We start from the raw sequence: 24,026 nt of genomic DNA on the forward strand, positions 1-24,026 counted from the left end.
CCAGGAGGAAATGGCCAACTTGGGCCTGAAACTATGTACCTTTAAGGTTTTTCATAATGATTTTTGATTAAGTAAAGGCATCCCTGTTCATCACCAACCCCAGAAACTCAGGAAGATATAGTACCTGTCCCACTTGAACAGCTTTGTAAAAAGGGTCAGGTAGCCCTGCAGTGTGGGCGACTTCCCACCTTGCTGACAGATCAAAGAACTATTTGGCATTCAGCAGATTATGATGTTCTTACTTTACACTTTGAACACTTCCTGTGAGTTTGGGTCGTGATAAAATCACATATTTGTTCCACTTTAGAAGCACACTGATGCAGCCATAGTGAAAATGCTAAAAAAAAAAATGCAACTAGTCTGATTTTATTGTAAAGTATTTTGCCTGAGCATCCTTTCAGATTCTGTCTGGCTGATTAATTGCCCAAAACCTTTGTGCCATTTATTGCTGTATTCCTGATTTAACCCCATCAATAAGGAGCATAAATTGTGCTGAAATAGTTTCTGCATCAATAACAGCCAAGTGCGAAACACCCAGGTGACATGGAAAGAATGTCTTATCTTAGGTAGAAAATCTCCTTCTGATTTGTGTCCTTGTCATTTGTACCGATTGGGGAGATAGTGTAGACTTTAAATGTCACTTTATCTGTGAGGATCTCTTTGACATTAACTGCATTCTTCTGGGTTCAGATTGATAAACCTGGACTAATTCTGCAATTTTTTAAGTAATTGTTTTGATGGTTCTTCGTTTCTGACTTCTATTTTATAGTTACCATCAGGCTCAAAGGTGACATTGTTTTTTTTTAGATCTGTGAGATGGAAGATTTTATCCATAGCCAGAAATTAAATTCAATTGCTGCAAAGAAGAACTTAATTTCTGAGCATTTTCTTTAGCTTACATCTGTTGAAAGCTGGAGGAAAAACCACAGACCATGAACAATGATTTCATCATCTGACTCTCTGATGCAACACACTTAAAATGCTGGAGTAACTCCTAAGTTGCATGCGGCGGGTCCCTGGGTGACTGTCAGGAGAGGGAGAGTACCCCTGTGGCTGTTCCTCTTCGTAATCAGAGTCAGCTTAGAATCAGTTTTAATGTCACTAGTATGTCATGAAACGTTTTAACTTTGCGGCAGCAGTACAACGCAATACATAACAATATAAAAACTGTGAATTATCGTAAGTATATATATTTTAAATAGTTAAACTAAATAAGTAGTGCAAAAATAGAAATAAAAAAAGCAGTGAGGTAGTGTTACTGGGCTCAGTATTCATTCAGAAATTGGGTGGCAGAGGGGAAGAAGCTGGGTGTGTGCCTTCAGGCTTCTGTGCTTCCTGCCTGATGCCAGCAATGCGAACAAGGCATGATCTGGGTGATGGAGGTCCTTAATGATGGGTGCCACCTTTCTGAGGGTTCGCTCCTTGAAGATGTCCTGGATGCAACCAAGGCTAGTGCTCATGATGCAGCTCACTAACTTTACAACATTCTGCAGCGTACTTCGATCCTTTGCAGTAGCCCCCCCCCCGCACACACCAGACGGTGACGCATCCAGTTAGAATGCTCTCCACAGTACATCCCCCCCACACCAGACAGTGACGCATCCAGTTAGAATGCTCTCCACAGTACATCCCCCCCACACCAGACGGTGATGCATCCAGTTAGAATGCTCTCCACAGTACATCTCTGGAAATCTGCAGATGTTTTTGGAGTCATACCAAATCTCCTCAAATCCCGAATGAAATATAGCTACTCTCATCTCTACTTTGTAGCTGCATCGATATGTTGGGTCCAGGTTAGATCTTCAGAGATCTTGACACCCAGGAACTTGAAATTGCTCACTCTCTCCATTTCTGACCCCTCTATGAGGATTGGTGTGTGTTCGCTAATCTTACCCTTTCTAAAATCGACAATCGGTTCTTTGGTCTCACGAACAATGAATGCACAGTTGTTGCTTTGACACCACTAAACTAGCTGGTATATCTCGCTCCTGTACACCCTCTTATCACAATCTGAAACTCAGCTAACAATGGTTATACATGTGTTGTGTATGGTAATAAGTATGCAACTTTTGATACTGTTGAGGGGGACGACTTACCAGAGGGGAGACACAACAACTGAGTCTCTGGCACAGTGTCAGGTGTTGTGGCTCAGAAGGGAAGTGGGAGAAGTTGATATGCTAGTATCCTGGCCTTTATTAATCAAAGCATTGAGTATAGCAGTTGGGATGTAATGTTGAAATTGTATAGGGCATTGGTAAGGCCGAATTTGGAGTATCGTGTACAGTTCTGGTCACCGAATTATAGGAAAGATGTCAATAAAATTGAGAGAGTACAGAGGAGGTTTACTAAAATGTTGCCTGGGTTTCATCTCCTAAGTTACAGAGAAAGGTTGAACAAGTTAGGTCTTTATTCTTTGGAGCGTAGAAGGTTGAGGGGGGGACTTGATAGAGGTGTATAAAATTATGAGGGGTATTGATAGAGTTGACGTGGATAGGCCTTTTCCATTGAGAGTGGGGAAGATTCAAACAAGAAGACATGAGTTGAGAGTTAAAGGGTAAAAGTTCAGGGGTAACATGAGGGGGAACTTCTTTACTCAGAGAGTGGTAGCTGTGTGGAACGAGCTTCCAACAGAAGTGGTTGAGGCAGGTTCGATGTTGTCGTTTAAAGTTAAATTAGACAGATATATGGACAGGAAAGGAATGGAGGGTTATGGGCCGAGTGCAGGTTGGTGAGACTAGGTGAGAGTAAGAGTTCAGCACGGACTAGAAGGGCCGAGATGGCCTGTTTCCGTGCTATAATTGTTATATGGTTATATGACAGCAGCAGGGATGGGGGTTTCGATAGTTAGAGGAGCAGAGATGCGATTCTGTGGATGCAATAGAGAAACCTGTATGGTATGTTGTCTCCCAGGTGACAGAGTCGGAGATGTCTCAGATCAGGTCTGCAGCATTCTAATGTGGGAGGGTGAGCAGTCAGTAGTCTTGGTACATTTTTGCACCAATGAAATAGGTTGGAAAAGGAAGGAGGTCGTGGATATGGAATTTAGGGAGCTTCATAGAAAGCTGAAAAGCAGGACCTCCAGGGTAGTAATCTCTGGATTGCTGGCTGTGCTATCTGCCAGCGAGGGTGAGAATAGGATGATTTGGCAGATGAATACATGGCTGAGGGACTGGGGCAGGGGACAGTGCTTCAGCTTTCTGGATCACTGGAATCTCTTTTGAAGAAGGTATGGCTTGAACAAAGGGGACGGTTTACACCTGAACATGAAGGAAGCCACTATCCTCGTGGGCAGGTTTTTGTTAGAACTGTTGTGGAGGTTTTAAACTAATTTGACATGGGGATGTGAACCGGAGTGATAGGGCTGAGGATGGGGCAGTTGGGTTACAAGCAGAGGCAGTGTGTAGTGAGACTGAAAGGAAGGACAGGCAAATGATAGGGCAAAATTGCAGTCAGTGGGATGAGTTGCAGTGTAACAGGGAGAGAAAAATGAAAAGGGTGATGAACACAGGACTGAAGATGTTATATTTTAATGCACACAGTATACAGAATAAGGTAGATGATCTTGTAGTTCAGTTAGAAATTGGCAGGAATGACATTGTGGACATCACTGTGTCGTGGTTGAAAGGAGATTATAGTTGGGAGCTCAAAATCCAAGGTTACACATTGTATCAAAAGGACAGGGAGGTAGGCAGAGGGTGTGGCGTAGCCCTGTTGGTAAAAAATGAAATCAAATCCTTAGAAAGAGGTGACATAGGATCAGAAGATGGAGAACTTCAGTCGTCACTGTGCGATCTAGTTAGGAAACTGCAAGGGTAAAAGAAGTAAGTTATATACAGATCTGCAAACGCTAGCCAGGATGTGGGATGCAAATTACAATGGGAGATAGAAAATTCATGCCAAAAGGACAATGTTATGATAGTCATGGGGGATTTCAATATTCAGGTGGATTGAGAAAATCAGGTTGGTGCTGATCCCATGAGAGAGAATTTGTAGAATGCCTATGAGATGGCTTTTTAGAGCAGCTTGTGGTTGAACCCATTAGGGCATCAATAAATCTGGACTGGATGTTATGTAATGAATCATATTTGATTAGGGAGCTTAAGGTAAATGGACCCTTGGGAAACAATGATCACAATAGCATAGAATTCACCCTGCCGTCTGAGAGGGAAAGGGTAAAGCCAGTTGTATCAGTATCAGTGGAGTAAGTGGAATTACAGAGGCATGAGAGAGGAGTTGACCAGAATTGATTGGAAAAGAACACTGGCAGGGAAGATGGCAGAGCAACAATGGTTGGAGTTTCTGGGAGCAATTTGGAAGGTACAGGATTATTACATCCCAAAGAAGAGAAAATATTATAAAGGCAGAATGATACAACCTTGGAAGTCAAAAACAACATAAAAACAAAATTGAGAGCATAAAATAGAGCTAAAATTAATGGGCAAGTTAGAGGATTGGGATTCTTTTAAAAAACAACACGAGGCAACCAAAAAGCCATAAAAAAGGAAAAGGTAAAACATGAAGGTAATCTAGCCAATAATATCAAAGAGGATAGCAAAGGTTTTTTTCAGATATATAAGTAAAAGAGAGATGAGAATGGATGCCAGACTGCTGCAAATAATGCTGGAGAGGTAGTAATAGGGGATAAGGAAATGGCGGATGATCTGAATAAATATTTTGCATCAGTCATCACTGTGGAAGACACTAGCAATATGCAAAAAATGTTGAAGAGTGTCGGGAGCACAAGTGAGTACAGTTGCCATTACTAGGGAGGAGGTACTTGGGAAGCTGAAATGTCCGAAGATAGATAAGTCACCTGGACCAGATGGAATACACCCCAGGGTTCTAAAAGAGGTAATTGTCGAGATTATGGAGGCACTTATAATGATCTTTCAAGAATCAATAGTTTCTGGCATGGTTCCAGAGCACTGGAAAATTGTGAATGTCGCTCCACTCTTCAAGAAGAGAGGGAGGCAGAAGGAAGGACATTATAGGCCAGTTAGTCTGATATTAGTGGTTGGGAAGATGTTGAAGTCGATTATTAAGGATGAAGTTTTGGGGTACTTGGAGGCACATGATAAAATAGGCCAAAGACAGCATGGTTTCCTTAAGGGGAAATCTTGCCTGCCAAATCTGTTGAGGAAATAACAAGCAGGATAGAAAAAGGAGAATCAATGGATGTTGTGTAGTTGGATTTTCAGAAGGCCTTTGATAAGGTGCCACACATGAGGCTCTCAGCAAGACAAGAGCCTACGGTATTATAGGAAAGATAGAGTATTGGCTGACTGGCAAAAGGAAAAGAGTGGGAATAAAGAGAACTTTTTTTGGTTGGCTGCCAGTGATAGTGGTGTTCCACAGGGGTCAGTGACTGCTTCTTCTTACTTTGTATGTCAATGATTTGGATGATGGAATCGATGGCCTTGTGGCTAAATTTGCAGGTGATACGAAAATAGGTGGAAAATAGGTTGAGGAAGCAGAGTGGCTACAGGAGGATTTAAACAGATTAGGATAATAGGCAAAGAAGTGGCAGGCTGAATGCAGTGTCAGGAAGTGTATAGTCATACACTTTGGTAGAGGAAAAAAGCATAGACTCATCTGAACTCGGAAAAAATTCTAAAATCTGAGGTGCAAGATCCTCTAAAGGTTAACGTGCAGGTTAAGTCGGTGGTGAGGAAGGCACATGCAAAGTTAGCATTCATTTTGCAAGGGCTAGAACATAAGGGCAAGGATATAAAGCTGAGGCTTTATAAAGCTCTTCTGAGGCCACACTTGGAGCATTGTGAGGAGTTTTGGGCCTCTTATCTAAGGGATGTGCTGACATTGGAAAGGATTCAGAGCAGGTGTACGAAAATGATTCCAGGAATGAAATAGTTACCATATGAGGAGCATTTGATGGTCTGTGCCTGTATTCACAGGGATTAGAAGAATGAGGGGGGATCTCATTGAAACCTGTCCAATGTTAAAAGACCTAGATAGAGTGGATGTGAAGAGTATGTTTCCTATAGTGGAGGAGTCTAGGACCATGGGGTACAGCCTCAGAATAGAGGGACACTTATCTAGAACGGAGTTGAGGAAGAATTTCTTTAGCCAGAGGGAAATGGATCTTTAGAACTAATTGCCACAGCCAGTTGTGCAGGCCAGGTCACTGGGTGCATTTAAGGTGGAGACTGATAGGTTCTTGATTTGTCAGGGCGTGAAATGTTACATGAAGAAGGCAGAAGAATGGGGTTGAGGGGGAGCTGGGGTTGAAATGGCAGAGTAGATTCGATGGGTCAACTGGCCTAATTCTGCTCCTATGTCTTAAGGTCTTTGGTCAGGAAGCATCTATGGATGGAATATATAGTTGATGTTTCTGCCCAAGAACCTTCATCGGGATTGGAAAGGAAGGGGGAAGATGCCAGGATAAGAAGGTTAGGGAGGTGAACAAACTGACAGCCGGCAGGTGAAATCAGGTGAGGGGAAAGTGGGCGGATGAAGTGAGGAGCTGGGAGATGATAGATGGAAAAGGTGAAGGGCTGAAGAAGAAGGAAAAGTCTGATATAAGAAGAAAGTGGACCATGAGAGAAGGGAAAAGAGGAAGGGCACATGAGGAAGGTGATGGGCAAGTGGGGAGAAAAGAAGGGGTAAGAGGGGAGCGAGAATGGGGTGTTACAGAGAGAGGGGGAGAGGGTAGAAATTACTGGTAGTTAAAGAAATCAGTATTCATGCCATCAGGCTGGAGGCTACCCAGACGGTAGATGGAGTGTTGCTCCTGCAAGCTGAGAGTGCCCTCGTCATGGCAGTAGAGGAGGCCATGAACTGACAACCCTGAATGGGAATGGGACATGGAGTTACAATGGGTGTCCACCTGGGCATCCCACCTATGGTGGCAGCTGGGATGAAGGTATCCTTCCTTTCAACACCTCCGCAATTTGTAAAATTTAATTGGACCAGGAATTCAGGAGCTAGTCACACATCGACATTTGTCCAAGTGTTGATGTATGACTTCCATGTTGAAATACATCACTCCAGAAATAACAGCAGGCAGCTCTGGTTGTGAACCTCACTGGCATGGATGATGCTTTTACCCTTGGATCATTACATTGTTCCTTCTGAAATGCTCCTTAACTCATTGATGGGAAAATTAGTTTACATTGCACTGAGGATGCATCTTGTTGGCAGTCTGAGGATAACTGATTTTTAATAGCGTTTTTACCTCTGATTTACAGGGTAATTCCCTGACCAGATCCTATCCCAGCCATGGGAACCTAAATTGCCCACTTCTTCGCTACCCTTCACCGCTCTGATCTAAACACCAGCTCCAGCTCATGACTCTAAACCAACCCACACTCTGTGAATTGTATTTTACTTCCTCAAAGATTTGGTCACTTTTAATTTCTTTTTGAAATTACACTTTTAAAGTATTGTGGAGGGGTGGAGGGCAATACTTTTGAAAGTAAACACTCACCAGTAAATTCATTAGAGTTTAGTCTGACAGACAAGCTTGGGTTGAGAATTTCCAATAAAAAGGCACGAAGATTATAACGATAAATATGGCCGACATGTTTAGTATTACCTTTACTGGAATATCCTGTTGGTAAGTAGTGAAGCTTTTTGTACTCAGGCTTGTCAATCTGTTTATTCTCAGGCACCGAGGGCTGGATATAATCTACCATAACGTCCCTGATGATAGTCAAAGTATTCCAGTCTTAGGCTGTGAACATCTAATCAGATAAAAGTAGAACTTGTTAGGCATCTTTGGAATCAATAATCAGACAAAAGAGGAACTGCTCATGCATTTTTGGAACCAATAATCTTGTAGTGACTTCTCAATGCTAGCTACCGAATCTTGTCTAGGGATTTAGGGAGGAAAACAAAGGATTCATGATATTAGCATTCATGTCCTCTCCTTACATTTGCTTCCAGGAGAACAGCATTGGCAGAGGTCAAGGAGAAAATTTTTACACAAGTTTAAATAAATCTTTAAGCACGTATTTGATCCAGTTAGCTCTGGTGGTAAGGAATTAGCAAAGGTTGTATCTATAGAGGAGAGGCCCTTTGTTGGTCAGGCTCCACTATGTGCATCCCAGCTCTCTTCATGATACAGAAGCTAGGGGAGTACGACGTGGAGAGCAAGTTGCTGCCTATGTGGCACACTCCTCCTCTCCATGCAGCTGATGAATCCAAAGCCACGGCAGAGACCAATACTTTTTGGCACCAGTGGCACCGCAGAAGTTGCCAGTCAGCGTTGAACCCAATATAAGGCTGCTTCAGGGACTCCAGCTCTCTCTCTCTTGGGGTTTACTTCTGAAGCTTTCTGCATGTGTGGGTATAACCGCAAGGCAGCGGTTTGAGGTCAGAGTTTTCCTTCTCCTAGATGAGCTGCCAGCCACTGCTAACGAGCCCCATCTACTAGTTTTAAGGCACCAGTAACTTGCCTTTGCCCCTTCTTCTGTCAGTAGAAACAGTTCTGCTAGGCTTAGTAGCTAAACCATGCGTGAATACCAGGAGCTGGACTTGGTTGTCAGAGACTATTTGAGGTACATGCCATTGGGAGCATTTTGTAGGTAATGTGCTATTACAACCTTAAGGAACCATAAAACTAGAATGTTATCACAAAATCTACCTACTCAGACAGGATGGTTCAGGAATCCACATAGATAGCCAACTAAATTTACTAAAAGAAGAAAATAAGGGCTTGACCTCACCCTGCCGGTTCATGCAAACAGGTACTCATTCACAGTGACAGCACAGAAGAGCCTGAATCATACCGATGCACCTCCTACTGGCCAGTTAGAAAACTGCACAGGAAATTATACCAGGCACTTGTATAGAAATCAATACTGAATAAATTGCTGTGGTAGGTTTATGTTAAAAGTACTGCCTAGTTTCAGCTCATGTGTTCCCAAAGTATTACCACCATAACCCTCTCCACACTTCATTAAACCAGCCTAATACTCCCGCCAAACCCCAGTTCATAACCCTAAGGCAACCCTTCACGGATCTCCCAAGGCTAGCCTTCCATCTCCTCACATTCACGCAGACTTGTTCTCTACCCTCAAGCCCCAATCTACCATTTTTTCCACCATCTGGCTGGATCTGATTACACCACACTGGCTCTCAGATCCCAGCCACCGCTCATTCTAGCTTTCAATCTCAGAATCATAATCAGAGTCAGCCTCAACATCATGTATGTCATAGAATTTGTTCATTTGTGGGAGCAGTACAGTGTAATACATAAAAAAATATAAATTACAATAAAAAAACCTTATATACATATGATAAAGGAAAGGAAAGGTACGTCTTCGTCTGGAGTTTTTCCGGTTAGCGGACGATTTCCCTCCACGCCTCTCTGACGTAGAGGCAAGCTACAGCAGCGGTTTACCATTGTCTTCTGCCGAGTGAGTTTCCAAAGAGATCACCAGCTCGTAGCCCAGCACAGATGGAAAGCATGCAGGGGAGCCAGCTGGATTTGAACTCGGGACCTTTCGTCCCGAAGTCCAACACTGATGCCACTACGCCACCAGCCGGGGTCACATATAATAAAGTAGTGCAAAAAGACAGCAATAAATACTGAGGCAGCATTTATGGGTTCATTGTCTGTTCAAAAACCTGATGGCAGTGGGGAAAAAGCTTTCTCTAGAACTCTGAGTGTGTGACTTCAGGCTCCTGTACCTTTCCTTAATGGTAGCAATGAGAAAAGGGCATATCCCGAGTGACAGAGGTCCTTAATGAAGGATGCTGCCTTTTTGAGGCATTGCCTTTTGAAGCTGTCCTGGATGCTGGGAAGGCTAGTGCCCATGATGGATTTGGCTGCGTTTGCAACCTTCTGGCAGCTTTTTCCGATCCTTTGCAGAGGCCCCTCCATACCAGATAGCAATTCAGCCAGTTAGAATGGCACATCTTTTTTAGTAACATTCAAAATCTCCTCAAACTCCTAATGAACTTTTGCCATTGTCATTCCATCTTTGTGACTGCATCAACATGTTAGACCGAGGATGGGTCTACAGAGATGTTTACACCCTAGACCTGAAACTGCTCATCCTTTCCCCTGCTGATCCCTCGGTGAGGGCTGGCATGTATTCAAACAACACACACACAAAATGCCGGAGCAACTCAGCAGGCCAGGCAGCATCTATGGAAAGGAGTACAGTCGACGTTTCAGACCGACGCCCTTCATCAGCAATATATCTTCCTTGCTTGTCAGCTCCTGCATCCTATGCCCCGCCCATCACTATGCCCTCTAAGATGCGCCGTCACGGAAATGCTCCCACGCACATAGCCTTTGTTGCTACGCAGCTGGAATTTTCTTTTGTATAATGTTTTATTAAAGTGTCGCGCGGTTTTCAAGCTGTTAAAAAAACTGGGGGGAATGCTGCCTCCCATTTAAAATTGTAGGATAAATTTTCCAATCAAAACCCAACATCAGCATTCTGTAAAGTTCATATCATTACATAGTTCACATGAGCAGCAGGCAGATCCAACCTCTGAAAATCAGTCCTTACTTCAACCCTGGGCTTGCAGGACCTAAATTTGTGGTGATACTTAGATCACATCGATTTGTTACCTCATAACTACTTTTGATGCAAGTTGTAAGGTAAAAAGGACATAGGTGTCATCACTAATTGCACCTTAAACAGGAGTGTCCTGATCATAAGACATAGGAGCAGAATTAGGCCATTCAGGGAGTGTGTCCCGTTACATTCTCAACCATATTCCTCACTCTGTGAAAATTGTTAATTGCCTCTGTAAGCACCCTCGGTTTGGATGTGATCACCCCACAGCCCACTTCATTGGGTAGGTTTTGGGAAAGGCAAACTAAACGGAGACGAAGGCCCCAAATCCTCGGCTTTGCGTATCGCCTGTTGCCGGGGCCGGGGTCGAAGAGCCCGGCAGAGATGGTGCTCGGTGCTCGGTGTCGAAGAGGTGGGTCGGAGGCTCGGAGTTTCTCGGGTGGACTCAGAGTCGGACTGTGGTCGGATGCTTCCAGGATGCTGCACTGGCAAGTTGGCGGCACTGGAGGTTCACCGTCTGCGTGAGATGATGGGACTTCCGAGAGACTCTGAGATTTTTACTGTGCCATGGTCTGTTCTTCTCAAATTACGGTATTGCTTTGCACTGTTGTAACTATATGTTACAATTATGTAGTTTTTGTTAGTTTTTAAGTCGGTTTGTCATGCGTTTTCGTGATATCATTCTGGAAAAACATTTTATCATTTCTTAATGCATGCATTACTAAATGACAATAAAAGGGGACTGCGTGTCCTCATAATCATAATCATAATAAGTGACTGGGTGGCGGTGTGGAGGTACGCCTCTACCAAAGGAGGTGTAAGATGCTCCTTCCCTTCTCTAGCCTGCAGGTGTAACACCTGCTTAGCCCACCTGATCAGGGTTATGTGAAGCCATGGGGGCTGGTGGTGGATGGTCGTATGAGCAGCTGGTGCACATCACAAGTCCTGGTGATGTGACCACAAGTCCTGGTTATGTCTGAAGCGTATTGATAACGGCTGGGGTCACCCGCCTTTGTAAAGACACTGCCCAGAAGAAGACAATGGCAAACCAGTCCTGCAGAAAAATTTGCTTGGCACAATCATGGTCATGGAAAGGCTGTGATCGCCCACGTCACCTAGTGATAATGAAACAGAGTTGCCAACCACACCTGGATCCACAAAGTTTAATCTCTTGATCACTAGCAGGTGCAACTCTTAAAAGAAAACTGTGGAGCTAATCCAAAATTTGTTTATCCATTTTATTTAAAATCTTTGAAGATAGTGCTCCCAATCTCTGTTGCCTATTTCAGTCATTCAGCTTCTGTCAAGCAGAACTATTTAAATTTCATTCAACAAACAGCAGGAAGTCTTAAGCACTATAGAAGTTCATCAACCATAAATACAGCAGAGTCTTCCCACCGTGGGTCTCTCCCCTTATTGTTTTCATCTGTACACACAGGAAATGTCTGCTCTGCGGATTAAGCAGAGAAAAACATCTTCAGTTCATAAGCACTCCTGAAATTATAGCACAGTGTGTTATCTGTGATGATTATTATCATTCCTGTAAACACTTTGCATACTGTTTTGAATCCTTGAAATGTGGTAAGAGATGAAAACTTTAAATTGCTTAGCAAGTGATCATCTTGTAACAGCAATTACAGACTTTGATTAAATTTACGATACTGTGTAGAAGTCTTAGGCACATATATACTGCTTATAGCTGGGGTGCCTAGGACATTTACATAGTACTATAGTAATTTTATGCATTGCACTGTACTGCTGCAAAAAAAACATATTTTATAATATATGTGACTGATGATAAACCTGATTCTGACAAGAGTCTCCGTTGTGGTCTGAAAATGGGAAGGGGTCCAGAGAGAAGGGAATCATGGTTGGCAAAAGGGGAAGGGAGAGGGGAGGGAGCAGGAAGCACCAGAGAGACATTCTGTAATGGTCAATAAACCAACTGTTTGGAATCAAATTACCTTGCCTGGTATCTCAAGACTGGGTGTGTCTGCACCCGCACCACCTCCCCCTCCTTCCTGCCCTGGCACTCCTTCTCTGCCACCTGTCAATCACACCCCTCCCGGGGCACTACACCCTCGCCATTCCCAGCATCCTGTGAGCCCACCAGATTTACAAGCTTGATCTGCTCCACGTTGACAAACACAGTACTGTGCAAAAATCTTCAGCACCCTAGCTATCAACGTTCCCTCTAATTTGTATTGACGACTTGTGCCCAAAAATCTTGTGCTGTGCAATTTTTTGCCCAGAGGGAACAACATAAAAATTTAAGTGGAAGTAAACCTGAAGTTATTCTAAGGAAAATAAGCTACAAAGTCCAGTTTTTTGTTCATTGTTTAAAAGAAATAAAATAACTGTCAATAAAAACTTTGATCTCCTCTGCATTTGATCATTAGGTCATGCGAGGTTTATGAATAATTTTCCCACCAGAGCTTTTGAACACCATCCATATGTGATCTGATTGCCTTAAAAAGTCAAGTTTCCAAATGTCTCTCCATTTCTTCCCGCGTGCAATTTCTCCAGCAACTTTTGCATCACGACTAGATAGATAGATAGATATACTTTATTGATCCCAAGGGAAATTGGGTTTTGTTACAGCCGCACCAACCAAGAATAGAGCATAAATATAGCAGTACAAAAACCACAAACAATCAAACAACAAATGCAAACTATGCCAGATGGAAAATAAGTCCAGGACCAGTCTATTGGCTCAGGGTGTCTGACCCTCCACAGGAGGAGCTGCAAGTTCGATGGCCACAGGCAGGAACGACCTCCCGTGCCGCCCAGTGTTGTATCTTGGTGGAATATGGCCGAAGTCCAACAGTAAAAAGTTCAATATCTGGTCTACAAGCACGTTCTTCAATCGTAATATGACCCGGATTGCACCATCTGTTGTTAACCAGAACAGTAAGCACCCAACTCCTTTACGCTTACCGCTCTCAGTGCACTTCCAGTCAGCCCGAATGGTCTGGAAGCCGTCCATGGAAAAGTTTTGATCAGGTATGTCCTCGTGCAGCCCCGTTCCAGTGAAACACATAACACTGCACTCCCGAAATGTTCTCTGATGCCTGGCTAGCGACGTGAACTCGTCCATTTTATAACCCACCGAACTCCTCTTCTCCATATGTCTCTGTTGTCTCAACCCAGTCCTCTTTCCTCGACTTTGTGATCCCCCTCTGCATCCTCTGTGTGTTTTCCTTCAGATTTCAGCAGGGGTGTCCGCTGCTCTGCTTGCTAAACCGGCCAGCATAAACTCAATCAGCTGGTCCCTGGAATACACAATGCAACCATGCTTCTGTCCCGCTAATACATGCAGGTAACTCCCGTATCACACATAAACACTTCTCATATCCGTACATTCATGGCCTCATGAGCTTTCGTTGTATCTGTTTCTACTGGTTTATTAAGTCATTCCACTTCAAATGAACTAGCAGTTCTTTTGCACTTCACGCCCTTTGCTTCTTTGGAATTCGACATAGTGAATCAATAATTTCTTCAAGAAAAACAGTATAAATAAGCCAGCTTTAAAATCTGCAGACAAATCAATGCAAACTCCACATGGTCAACACTGTCTGCATCAGAAACCGGAAAAGGAATTGTGACTGTGTAGAATTGTGAAATATACTTAACATGCCAACCAGGTAGAGGGTGACAATCATTTGTGCGCAGTTTAAATTCCTTTGTGCACTAGTAGCAGAAGATTTGTGCACACTCACACCTCACAGGCAACACTGATGAACAGCATCCTCCCCAGAGGAGCTCATGGAAACGATACCCTGTAGTTATTGAGCTTACGTATTACATTGCAACTATATTTATTTTATTTAGAGATACAGTGTGGATTAGGCTCTTCCTGCCATTCGATCTGTCATCAACCCACGGACTTAACCCTAGCCTCATTTTACAATTAATAAATGAGCAATAAATATTGAGGCCATGAGATGAAGAGTCTTTGAAAGTGAGTCCATTGGTTGTGGGAATATTTCAATGACGGGACAAGTGAAGTTGAGTGAAGTTATCCCTTTGGTTCGAGAACCTGATGGTTGAGGGGTAGTAACAGTTCCAGCAGCTGATGGTATGAACCCTGAGGCTCCTGTACCTTCTTCCTGATGGCAGCAGCAAGAAGAGAGCATGAGCTGGGTAGCAGGGCTCCTAAAACAATTTACAATTCCTTTGTGCATTAGTAGCAAAAGATAAGTGCGTACGCACACGCGCACGTCTTAGAGGGAAATTTGCTAGCTATATATATATATATATATGTGTGTGTGTGTGTGTGTGTGTGTGTGTGTGCCTAAGACTTTTGCACAGTACTGTACGTTGCTACTGAGCCAATTTTGGATGTTCCTGGATCCCATGTGCTTTCTTTTTCATGATCAGACTGTTGTATAGGACTTGGTCAAATATGCCTACATCAAATGTGCTGTCAATATCCATCTCCCTTACAATTACATTTTTGAAAATCAATTTTGTTTACTGTGTAATTTTTAAACTCATGATGTTTGGTGATTGGCCGGTACTTCTTACAACTAACTTGTTTTATCAGTTTCCCAGTTGACAAAGGCTCTTCAACCTGAAATGTCAACTTTTTCCACAGATACCGCCTGTCCTGCTACGTTTCCAATGTGTTTTGCTTTTATTATTAATCAAATGATTGATTTTAATTTAAATATTACTTCTTAAGAGACAGCTGTATTTCCATATTAAAATGTTCTAAACACAAAATGTTACTTGAGCATCATTGGTCAGAATATTCAGACAATTGTTTTTCTATTATTTCCTGCACAAAATATATTGACTTCCTTGGGAATGGAGCTAATTGATATGATAAATGGGAAACTGTACTACCTTAAAAATTAAGGTCAGTCCAAACTCTTTGACAAACTTCTATAGATATGTAATGGAAAGTATATTGACTGGCTGCATCATAATCTGGAGTGCCCTTGAATGCAAATTCTTACGAAGAGTAGTGGATACGGCCCAGTCCATCACAAGCAAAGCCCTTCCCATCATTGAATACATCTACATGATACTCTGTCATAAGAAAGCAGCATCCATCATCAGGGAGCCCTGCTACCCAGCTCATGCTCTCTTCTTGCTGCTGCCATCAGCAAGAAGGTACAAGAGCCTCAGGGTTCATGCCATCAGGTGCTGGAACTGTTACTACCCCTCAAGCATCAGGCTCTTAAACCAAAGTGGATAGCTTCACTCAGTTTCACTTGTCCCATCATTGAAATATTCCCACAACCAATGGACTCACTTTCAAAGACTCTTCATCTCATGGTCTCAATAATTATAGCTCATTTATCCTTGTTATTATTTCTTTTTTTTTTGTATTTGCACAGTTTGTTGTCTTTTGCACACTGGTTGAACACCCAAGTTGGTTCGGTCTTGAACTTAATTCTGTTAAGGTTATTATTCTATTATGAGTTTTTTTGAGTGTGCCCAAAAGAAAATGAATCTCAGGATGTATATGGTGACATTTAAAGTATGCACTTTGATAATAAACTTACTTTGAACTTTGATTTATTTTGAACTCAGTCACCAAGTTGAAGTCCAACTCATCATTATCTCATTCACTTAAGGGTACAAGAAAATCTAGATCAGAATCAGGTTTAATAACATTGGCATATGTTGTGAAATCTGTTTTGTGGCAGCAGTACATTTGAAACAATAAATAATAAAAACTATAAATTACAATGCATTAAAAAATAAATTAATATGTAGGTCAAAAAGAGAGGAGAAAAAATACTGAGGTAGTGTTCGTGGGTTCATTGTCCATTCAGAAATCTGATGGCTTAGGGGAAGAAGCTGATCCGGAAACATAGAGTGTGTGTCTCTGGTTCCTGTACCTCCTCCTTGATGGTAGCAAAGAGAGAGGGCATGTCTTGGATGATGGGAGTCCTGAATGATGGATGCCACCTTCTTAAGGTATTTCTATTTGGAGGTGTCCTTGATGTAGAGGAGGCTGGTGCCCGTGATGGAGCTGGCTGAATTTTTAGCTTTCTGCAGCTTTTTCTCCCGATTGCGTGCAGTGGCCTTCCACGCCAGACGATGATGCGGCCAGTTAGAATGCTCTCCAAGGTACATCTGGGCATAAACACCAAAGAGAACATTGGCACAAGATGGCAATCCACAGTAAATAGCCGCAACAAGATCCTGCAAATAGGGTCACTCATTGAAGTCAGATGTGGATGGAGAACTCTTATCCTTGCACAAGCAAGACTTTGTCCGTCTGAGAAAAAGAGTGACAGTGTGGTACTCTAAATGCAGCTAGACCAATCACAAAGTAATCCAGCGGGTGATTAGAATGGCTCAGCTCATCACTGGGACTCAACTACTTTACCTGGAGACAATCTCAATGCCTACTGCACGCTCATAACATCATTAAAGACCCATCCAACCCGGACACTGTCCGTTCAATCTCCTGCCACCTGGTAGGACATACAGAAACTTCTTAGCCAAGACAGTGAGTCTGAAAAACAGCTTCTTCCCGAGGGCTGTTAAATATTTACTAATTTTTACTATTTTTAATATTTAATATTTGTAATCCAGGGAGTGGGAATCGCGGAATCAAATATCGCTGTGATGATTGTACATTCTAGTATCAATTGTTTGGCAACAATAAAGTATAAAGTATAAAGCTACACTCGGGCTTGCCAATAGCTTTTGAGTGTTATGGACTATCGAAGTCACTTGCTGCATGAAAATATGGGATTTAAAAAAAAATTAAGCCATATCACATGCTTATATATACCTATTTTGCACTGACTGGAGTAGCACCGCAATCTCGTTGTCTTGAGCAACGGTGGTAAAGTTCTAATCTATTCTATCCTATTCTAAAAGTGCTCCGGCAAACTGGTTAGAAATATATATCTGTCTACCAGCAGTAGTGATTCATCCCTGGCTGTACTTTACCCTGTAATGGACTACTTAAAACATGGCATCTCAATGCACGAGAGAAATTCCACCAACACCATCTCTGAAAAATCCTCTGCCAAATACTGGCAGCATTGGAGAAGCAATATCAGTGTCATCTCCTGTCCCGATGTTTCTTTCATTGAGTTTCTTAGTACATTCATATTGTGATGGCAGGCCATGCCATTCACACAGTTGTCACCAAACTCCAGGAACGGGTACGTTGTTCACAGCAGGAGATTGCTGGAGGACAGAGGAAATTATTCAAGGGTTCTTGAAAGTCCTCTTATTAAACTTCACATCCATTTCCCAATGAAAACAGAGAACCTTGAATCCATGCATTGGGAATATATGAAAGGCCAGCAAAAACTAACAGTACAGCAAACTGCCCCAGCCCCCCCCCCAAAAGAAACACACACACATCCACTTAATCAAGCACTTTCTGCTGCCCCTACGGCAAAATTTGCAGTTCCCACAGAACTGGAATGAAACCATTCTCAATCCTGAGGGCAGCCGAAGAAGAAAAAGGAAGAATCTTCTACATCAAAAGAAATTTGAAAGACCTATAAATTACTTTGGCTGGTTAATTAAAAATAATTTTGTCACATTATACATCCTGAGACATTATTTTCTCGCTGAAGCAGCTACTGGGAATTGGCCTACCACCAGAGGGCGCAAGATATCCAACCCACAAAGTGTTCTGGGCTTTGATTAGCTTATAAAGGGAGGACATTCTGGTCATAAATCTACAAGTAACAGGAAGTTTCTACATACATTTTGATGCTCTATCAGGAAATTAAATCCAATTTGGAAATGCCTTTACACTTTCTAGAGTCAGCTCAATATTATCAAGAAGGGAAACAAGAGAAAATCTGCAGATGCTGGAAATCCAAGCAACACACACAAAAGGCTGGAGGAACACAGCAGGCCAGGCAGCATCTATGGAAAAGAGCACAGTCGACATTTCGGGTCTAGACCCTTTATCTGTCCTGATGGGAGCTCATTATGTCGACACCAAGGAAAGCTACACAACAACTTTAAAAAATAAACATTGAATGCAGCTATTGTTTTAAAAATTAGAACAATGATTTCATTTTCAATTATCTATCACACACAAGCTGACAGGAGAGCTGCTCAGGAAACTGCTCAGTGACTGGAAGAGACAGTCCCCTGGCTTTTCTTCACTTCCTGTGGGAAACACACAGTTTCACTGCATCCCCCATCCCTTCACCCACGCACAACTTGCTGAGTCTGCATCTGACTGTGCCATGAATCAGCATGAAGGCTACCATTATTACGACACTCTGCTAGGGTCCTACCTTCCGTTATTAATAAAATAATTCTTGTGGAAAATGTCGTTCTACGAATTTAGATGTCCGTGTGTGGTCAACAAGCGTGTGTGTGTGTGTGTGTGTGTGTGTGTGTGTGGGTCGGGGAGAGGGAGGGAAAAAATGGGAACGGAGAGGGCGTGAGGGAGAGAGAGAGGAAGGAAGAATGATTCTAGCATTTGGGGATGAGTGGAGACAGGCATACTTCGGGCAGCACAGTGGTGTAGTGGTTAGCACAACGCCTTTTCAGTAAAGGTAACTCTTCTCTGTGGATTGTCACCTTGTCGTGGTGGAGAAGCTTGTGTGGTCCTGTGATCCCGAGAGCATTGCCGTATGGTGCTATGCTCCTGGTAGGGTCACCCATGGCGGTAAGGTCGAGGGTGAGGTCCCTGACAAAGAACAATCCAACCAAGACCTCAACGGTGGAACAGGCGGATGAAGTTACTTCGAATTCAACGGCCGTGAAGGCGGATGAAGGCTGCAACAAATCCATCAGCTCCAATCGTCGTGGTTTCCATGCCGTTGATTTGTGAAGTATCGTGTGCTTCTTAGAGTGCAACAGCAAGTACACTTTAAACAAATATACGCACAGGCATCTTCACTCTGTGGGCCACTTCTTCAGAATGAAGACCATCATCCTCGACCTCGAGGGATAGCCACGACGACGACAGGCAACTGGGGTTCAATTCCCACTGCTGCCTGTAAGGAATTTCTATTTACTCCCCGGGACTACATGGGTTTCTTCCAGGTGCTCTGGTTTCCCTCCACAGTCCAAAGGTATACCGGTTGGTAGATTAATTGTTCATTGTAAATTATCCCATGATTAGGCGAGGATTAAATCGGGCGGATTGCTGGGCGGTGTGGCTCAGAGAGTCAGAAGGGCCGATTCCGTGCTATATTTCAATAAATAACTTCCTGTGCAAACTCTGAAGCTTTGGAAGGTGAATTTTCCAGCTGCAGACTCACACACAAAACATGAATCAGCCCACTGCCATTTGACAATTTGACTTTTGCTGGCATGAAGATCATTATCTCTCTAAGACAATTATTAAATTTTTTGGTCATTTCTAATTATGTTTTTTTTCTAAGACAAATTGGAACTCTACTGAAGGCAAGATTTGTACAATATTTCATCTGATTTCAACAAAATGAAAGACATGAACTAAAAATCCCCATGATTGTTGTGATTTTGTGCCTGATTTTCACCTCCCAGCTGTACAAAAGGGCAGAACTGAAAGGTATTGTTAGGTATTTCATAAGAAACTTGAATCAATGAAAGCTGTCACTTTAGTTGCTGCATTCTCTGAGGAACGGCAATAAAACAGTGTCATTGAACAGCCCTTGCGTATGGGTCAATACTGCAGGCTATAGAATTTGGATGATAGATAGTGTGAAAATAATGACAATGAGTGGAAGCAGCCAGCAGATGAAATGTACCATTGCAGCAAGCATTCAAAAAGTGATATCTTTATTTCACATTTAAGATCTGCAGTTTTAACATTTAGCTGCTATATTCCAATCATAATACCATTGTTTTATCAGCACATTCTTCGTCAAATCACAAGCGCAAGAAGTTCTTGCAGATGCTGGAAGTCCAAAAAATATAAAATGCTGGAGGAACTCAGCAGGTCAGGCAGCATCCATGGAAATGAATACGGTAGTCGACGTTTCGAGCCTAGATGCTTCTTCTGCACGTGTTCATCAAAGGTTGGAACTGTGCGAGTCCTGGGGTACGCTGATGAACTAATACAAAAATATAAAATACTCTTCAGCTGTCAGGCGTGATTAGACTGATGCAAAGGGCAACCGAAAGAAAGGGAAGTTACCCAGAACCTTTCCATTGCTGCATTTTTTTCTATAAAATTGGATTTTATACAAAGATAAAGATCAGCTTTATTTGTCATACGTATATCGAAACCTACAGTGAAATGCATTATTGTGCAGCAAATCAAATCAGTGAGGATTGTGCTGGGCAGTCCATAAGTATTGTCATGCCTCTGGTGCCAATAATGCATGCCCATAACTCACTAATCCTATCCATATTTCTTCAGAATGTAGGGGGAAATCCAAAGCTTCCGGAGAAAACACAGGAAGAATGTACTACCTCCTTACCGACAGTGAAGGAAATTGAACCCTGATCTTACAACCGGGATTGCAACAGTGGTACACTAACAACTACATTATTGTGTCGTCCCATTATCTTAAGATAAATCATCTATGATTTCAGAACTAATTGAAGTGGAAGATTACAGGCAACTCCAAGTGAAGTTACTTGTGCATTTTAGTTACTTTAACCGATGCAAAATGTGTAATAAAATTGGAAAATGTGGAAGGAAACTACCTGCAGTAATACTGCCTGACCAGAACAATTTCTGCATTTTCTGTTTTTATTTCAACATCTGGGTTTATCCGTTTCCAGATTAAGATGCGTTTCTAAGCAATCTTAGGTGGCAGGGTGAAGTTACATCTCTAACAAAGGAGGTGCAAGGCACTCCTTGCCTCCGCGATCCTGTAGGTCACCCTTGGGCAAGGAGTAGCATCTTCTTAGGCCCCTGATCAGGGTCATGTGAAGCCATAGGAGCAGGTGGTGGATGGTCGTATGAGCAGCTAATGCATATCACAAGTCCTGGTTATGCGACCACTGATGCCAGGCAGACAATCTCTGAAGCACATTGAGAGTGGCCGAGGTCACCCATCTTGTAAAGACACTGCCCAGAAGAAGGCAATGACACCATGAGCTGGACTCTAAGCCATAAGGTGTATTCAGTTTTTTAATAGATACATATTTTCAGTCATAATCTGTCTGTGACACATGTTTACAATACTGTGCAAAAGTCTTAGGCACATGTAAAACATCCAGTAAAGGTGATGATGCTTTCAAAAATAATGAAATGAAAAGTTTCTAAAAATCAAAAAAATTACTATAAAGAGCAGTGAACAGTAAAAAACTAAATCAAATCAATATTTGGTGTGACCATCCTTTGCCTTAAAGCTGCATCAATTCTCTTAAGTAAACTGTCGTGCAGTTTTACAAGAGAATCAGCTGGTAGGCTGTCCCATCATCTTGGAGAACTTGCCCCAGTTCTTCTGCAGACTTTGGCTGCCTCACTTGCTTCTGTCTCTCCAGGTAACCCCAGGCAGTCTCAATGATGTTGAGGTCAGGGCTCTGTAGAAGCCATACCATCTGAACCCATATAAAAAATCAAGGGTGCCTAAACACGAGAAAGTCTGCAGATGCGGAAAATCTTTCTCATAAAAAAAATCCCTCCCCCTTCCTTTTTCTTCTATTCCCCACTCCGGCCTCTTACCTCACCTCCCCTGGGTCCCCTCCTCCTTCCCTTTCTCCCATGGTCCACTCTCCTCTCCTATCAGGTTCTTTCTTCTCCAGTCCTTGACTCTTCCCACACAACTGGCTTCGCCCATCATTTTCCAGCTATCTTCCTCTACCTCCACCCAACTTTTTATTCTGACATCGTCCTCCTTCCTTACCAGTCAAGAAGAGTCTTGGCTCAAAACGTTGACTGCTTATTCATTTCCACAGACGCTGCCTGACCTGCTGAGTTCTCCAGCATTTTGTGTGTGTTGCTCAGGGTACCTAAGAGTTTTGCACAGTACTCTATCTCCTTTACAACATGGTTTTAAATAGGATGAAATTGCATTTCAATGAATATAACCTTCAAAACAATCAAATGTACTTCGTTTTGCTGGTTGGTCAATAAAATGAAATAACACCGCAGGTTATTGCAGGCCTTGAAACCACTGGAAGCATGCAAGTACAAATATCACAGGATTTGCTCCACTCAACGATAACCAACCCAACTATTCGTCAGCTCTTCAACACCTTCTAGCCATGTCCCCAAATCAACAAACTTCACATCAACCAAGTCAATGATAATAAATCCAATCCAGGTTCCGAATCTTCCCCAGCCAAAACAGAAGGTCAAATTCAACGCTTAGCTTGATCAATAACATGGTCATGAGGAGGGATCAAAAGTGAATGGAATGCAAAACTATTTAATCAAAATAGTGCAGAACATCAAAGAAATCACCTTCATTGAAGAGAGTATTTAAGGGAAGCTTCGACTGTCACCTATTCTTGGAGATGCCCAGAATATACCAACAGGCACACTACTGATTATGAGGGCACCCTGGGGGGTTTATGAATCACTGCTTTTGTTTTGCACCCCTGAGTTTTCCACGTAAAGCAGAGGTCAGGCCACTTGGAAACACAGGGTTGAGCAAGCAATGTCTCAGGAGCTCAAGGAATACAGGTTCCAAGCAAAAGGTAACATGTCAGCCTGATGCTGGGCAGAGAGTGATCCATATGTGTCAGAGGGATGATAAGCAAAAGCAGCTTAAAAAGCAGTCCCGAAGAAGAGTCCAGGCCCGTTACCTTGACCTATTCCTTTCCATAGGTGTTCTCTGACCTGGGAATACTGTAGTTCGGAATATTCACCATTTTGTTTTTATCAATGTCTACAGAAGAGGAACACTTAAGCGATAATTCTGAACTTTATTTGTACTGCTTTCCCGAAGGGTTACCAAGTTGACATAAAATCACAGTGATGAATTCTTCATTAATTACTTTTGCATTCCCTGACTTTTTTTTTAATCGCAAAGTGAAAGAAGCCGACGTTCTGTTCACTTGAAAGCCTGGGGCTCCTCGTGTTTACACGCTGCCGGCGGCCTGAGCCTGTCAACAATTACCCCGACCCCATGCGATCGCCCAGCGTCCCCCTTACCCGCTGCCCTTTCGCCTCCGCCAAGCTCTGCCTCCGTTGCCGACGGTGCCTCATTTCTGGGCATCGGGGACTTGTTTATACTCGTCACCGTGGCAACGGCACAGCCGGGCCGCCTCCCGTTCCATTCCATTCAGTAATAACTTCTTACCTTCTTCCGCCAATGGGAGAAGCGCCTGACCGGCTCTGCCAATCATATTTTGTGTGGGCAACAAGGTTCTCTGCGGCCAAGTCGTAGGGAGTATGGAATAGATCAGCTTCGACTACAATTGTACAGAATAACCATTTATTTACATCGTAATCTTCTAATGATGAAGCAATGAGGCCATTCGTCCCATTGTGGAAATGCTTGCTTCTGGGCAGAGCTATCTGATAATCCCACTCAGTATTTTAAATGCCTTCCTTTCAAGTATTTGTCCAGCTCTCTGAAAATTCTATCTCACTTTCAGTTAGTGCATTACAGATAACATTAGTTTGTTCCATAATCCAAAAAAAAAGCAGTTTTTGTGATTTTTTTTGTTATTTGCTTATTGAGATTGAACGCAGAATAG

The 24,026-nt window shown here is 42.8% G+C and overlaps 1 protein-coding gene across 1 annotated transcript in view; it reads right to left on the reverse strand.

Annotated features, from left to right (window-relative positions):
- The window catches only part of stpg1 (sperm-tail PG-rich repeat containing 1), a 63,298-nt gene extending 39,761 nt beyond the window's left edge, over positions 1 to 23,537 (reverse strand). Inside the window, exons 1-2 of the mRNA XM_063033785.1 lie at positions 23,479 to 23,537; positions 7,553 to 7,700 (exon numbers count right to left, since the gene is read on the reverse strand). Of these exons, the coding sequence (XP_062889855.1) occupies positions 7,553 to 7,652 (100 nt within the window). The 5' untranslated portion in view covers positions 7,653 to 7,700; positions 23,479 to 23,537. The remainder of the gene's footprint in view (positions 1 to 7,552; positions 7,701 to 23,478) is intronic.
- Positions 23,538 to 24,026: the final 489 nt, after the last annotated feature.

This window comes from Mobula hypostoma, chromosome 26 (assembly GCF_963921235.1).
Source record: "Mobula hypostoma chromosome 26, sMobHyp1.1, whole genome shotgun sequence".
NCBI classification, from domain to species: Eukaryota; Metazoa; Chordata; class Chondrichthyes; order Myliobatiformes; family Myliobatidae; genus Mobula; species Mobula hypostoma.